This window comes from Nicrophorus vespilloides, unplaced genomic scaffold, assembly GCF_001412225.1.
Source record: "Nicrophorus vespilloides isolate i.1.1-1 unplaced genomic scaffold, Nicve_v1.0, whole genome shotgun sequence".
Taxonomy (NCBI): domain Eukaryota; kingdom Metazoa; phylum Arthropoda; class Insecta; order Coleoptera; family Silphidae; genus Nicrophorus; species Nicrophorus vespilloides.
In genome coordinates this window covers 3,992-6,918 of record NW_017095559.1, presented here as the reverse complement: position 1 = coordinate 6,918, position 2,927 = coordinate 3,992, and the positions used below count along the sequence as shown (strand labels likewise).

Genomic DNA, 2,927 nt, shown 5'->3' with positions numbered 1-2,927 from the left:
ATTCAAATTTATGCTGAATCTCTTTAGATTTCGATGCATTTCGCTTTTATATGCGGTTTAATTACATTTTTTTTTCTTCTTTCTTCATATTTGATCTCCCATTATATTTCTACCCGGATATTGCATTATTCAAAACAGGCAGAAAGCAGTGGAGTGAGGCATATATATACAAGCGGAGAAGAAAAAAAAAAGAATATGAAGGAACAAGAGTAAATAATAATACGTAGAAGGAAATATAATTCGATTTCCATAAAGGCGTGCATCCATAATTCATGGAACGACGGAGCTCCGGTGTTGTTAGTGCATCTACGACCATTTCGCTCGCATTAACATGAATTAATTGATTTGGAAGTCAAATTCGGAGTGAAATCGATGAGGCCTGAAAACTGTGGAACCTTGAATAGATTCCGCAATGCACGAGCATCAAACTAAAACACACGCACACACACAAACAACGCGATGATTAAAACCGAAATTTTTATTTATCCATTTATATTAGAAGATTACACAAACATCAATTTCAATTTCGATCCTTAATTAACAAATAAATTAGTTTCTTTTTTACTTCTGTTGCCTCGATTAAACATTAATCATTAGTCGCGTTTTCTTAAATAGATTTTTTTGTTGTTGTTTGTTCTTACATCAGAACCACTGTTTAACTTACACACATATATAATATTATTTATTATTAAGCTCTTCCCGCAATCTTGGTAACTTTAATTAATTTTGATTAGACTTTCACTTCATTGCTAATTTAATCACTGTCCTTCACTTCCTTCACAATAGTGATTACATCATCTTCCGAAGCCTTCTTTCCATAATACTTCTTTTTGTTAGCTACAAAAGAAAAAACAAAATCACAACAAACCTTAACATCCAAAATTAAGCGTGTACAAACCGGAAGTGATTAATCCAATTGGTCCAACCGGTTTGCTGTGCTTCTTCTCGCTTCCAGAAAAAGTCAGCCCAAATCCAACTTGGTAGATTGGTAACGGGATGACTGTTGAAGAAACCGGAACCAAATCTGTGTTTCCAAAACAACTGTTATTCAGATCTTTGTAAACGTTTGCACTGATTATACTTTACCGGCTTCCAAGACTTGATGCTCGTTCAGTTTGTAGGAAGTCGGATGGGTTTGGGACACCGAAAAGAGCGTCAGAAGCGTAACAATTAGAAGGAACTTCATTTTTTTTTTGTTGTCACCTGTTTCTCAGTTGCGATTCAATCTACGAATGATCGAATCGTTTTTGCATTGGTGGAAGGGAAAAGCGGCGAGAAAAAAACGCATAGCAGGGGAACAATTGAATGGCTAATGATGCATTCGCACAGGTGAATTCTTGTGGTTGGAAGAGCCTTGGTTCGTTTCGATGGAATTTATGGACGACTGCGGTGACTTTATAAAGAGAGAAAGTCGGAATTTGTAAAAGGCAAAGGTGGCAGGAGGCGGCGGCGCTAATAAAACTCGATTTTTATATTAAGAGAGAACAGAGAAAAGAAAATGATACGACGAGAGGATTTATGGTCCAGCACAACTTTCTAGATTATGTTTTCAATAAAATTAGGTATGAATTATTTAATGTTTACATAAAAAAACGATGAATTGCATAGTAAATATGCAAATTTATGCTAAAACTATAGGAAATAACAGGTATAAACATGCATAATTAGAATTGTATTTATAGTTTTTCTAGTCATCCACTCACAAATGTGATGCAATAACCAAGTCGTATTTAAAATGTTTAATACTACAATCTTTACACCTTGTATTACTCAATAAGAACAAGTAGCAGAGCGACCATCAAATAACCGAATTAAAGCTAAATATATAGGCTTCAAAATGAGTATAAAGTATAGTTGTGGCCTTTATAGTTTAAATGTAATAAGCTTTCAAAGTTGGAAAAACTATTTTTTAAACATCGAAGAAACATTGTCTTTACTACTTGATATATTTATAAATTACAGCGATTATTGAGCAAACTTTTTAAATATAAATATTTAGGCTTTAAAAATAATTATTAATTATTAATTATTCAATAAGTAAGAATAGCAGAGCGACCATTGAATAATCCAATTAATGCTAAATATATAGGCTTCAAAATGAGTATAAAGTATAGTTGTGGCCTTCATAGTTTAAATGTAATAAGCCTTTAAAGTTGGAAAAACTATTTTTTGAACATCGAAGAAACATTGTCTTTACTACTTGATATATTTACAAATTACAGCGATTATTGAGCAAATTTTTTAAATATAAATATTTAGGCTTTAAAAATACTATAGATTCAAATAATTGACATTTATAGCTTTCTTACGACAGGTTGTCAAACTATAAAAAAACTATTTTTTTTATCCTTGAAAATGAAGTATCTTTACATTTTGAAGTATTACTCAATAAGTATGAATAGCAGAGCGACCATTGAATAACCGAATAAAAGCTAAATATATAGGCTTCAACATGAGTGTAAATTATATTTATGGCCTTCATAGTTTAAGTGTAATAAGCTTTCAAAGTTGGAAAAACTATTTTTAAAACATAAAAAAAAACATTGTTTTGACTACTTGATAAATTTACAAACTACAGCGATTATTGAGCAAACGTTTTTAATATAAATATATAAGCTTTAAAAATACTATAGATTGAAATAATTGACATTTGAAGGCTGTCCAACCTTAAAAAAAAGTATTGATTTTTCCTTTAAAATTTGATATCTTTACGTTTTGAAGTAATACTTAATTGAATAATACAATTAAAGCTAAATATAAAGACATTAAAGACATATTGTGACATTGATGGTTTAAATGCATTGAAGAATTATTTTTTTAACCTTAAAGAAGAAGTATCTCTACATTTAGTCATATTACTTGATAACTATACACATCTCATCTATCATTGAATAATTGACTTAAATAGAAATGTGTAGGCTTCAAAA

At 30.5% G+C, this 2,927-nt stretch overlaps 1 protein-coding gene across 1 annotated transcript; it reads right to left on the bottom strand.

Moving 5' to 3' along the window:
* Positions 1 to 463: 463 nt before the first annotated feature.
* LOC108556612 lies at positions 464 to 1,250 on the bottom strand. The gene is made up of 3 exons (XM_017912792.1): positions 1,087 to 1,250; positions 899 to 1,024; positions 464 to 837 (listed from the first exon to the last, which is right to left on the bottom strand). The coding sequence occupies exons 1-3, from the start codon at positions 1,184 to 1,186 to the stop codon at positions 755 to 757; spliced, it is 309 nt and encodes a 102-aa protein (XP_017768281.1). The 5' UTR covers positions 1,187 to 1,250; the 3' UTR covers positions 464 to 754.
* Positions 1,251 to 2,927: the final 1,677 nt, after the last annotated feature.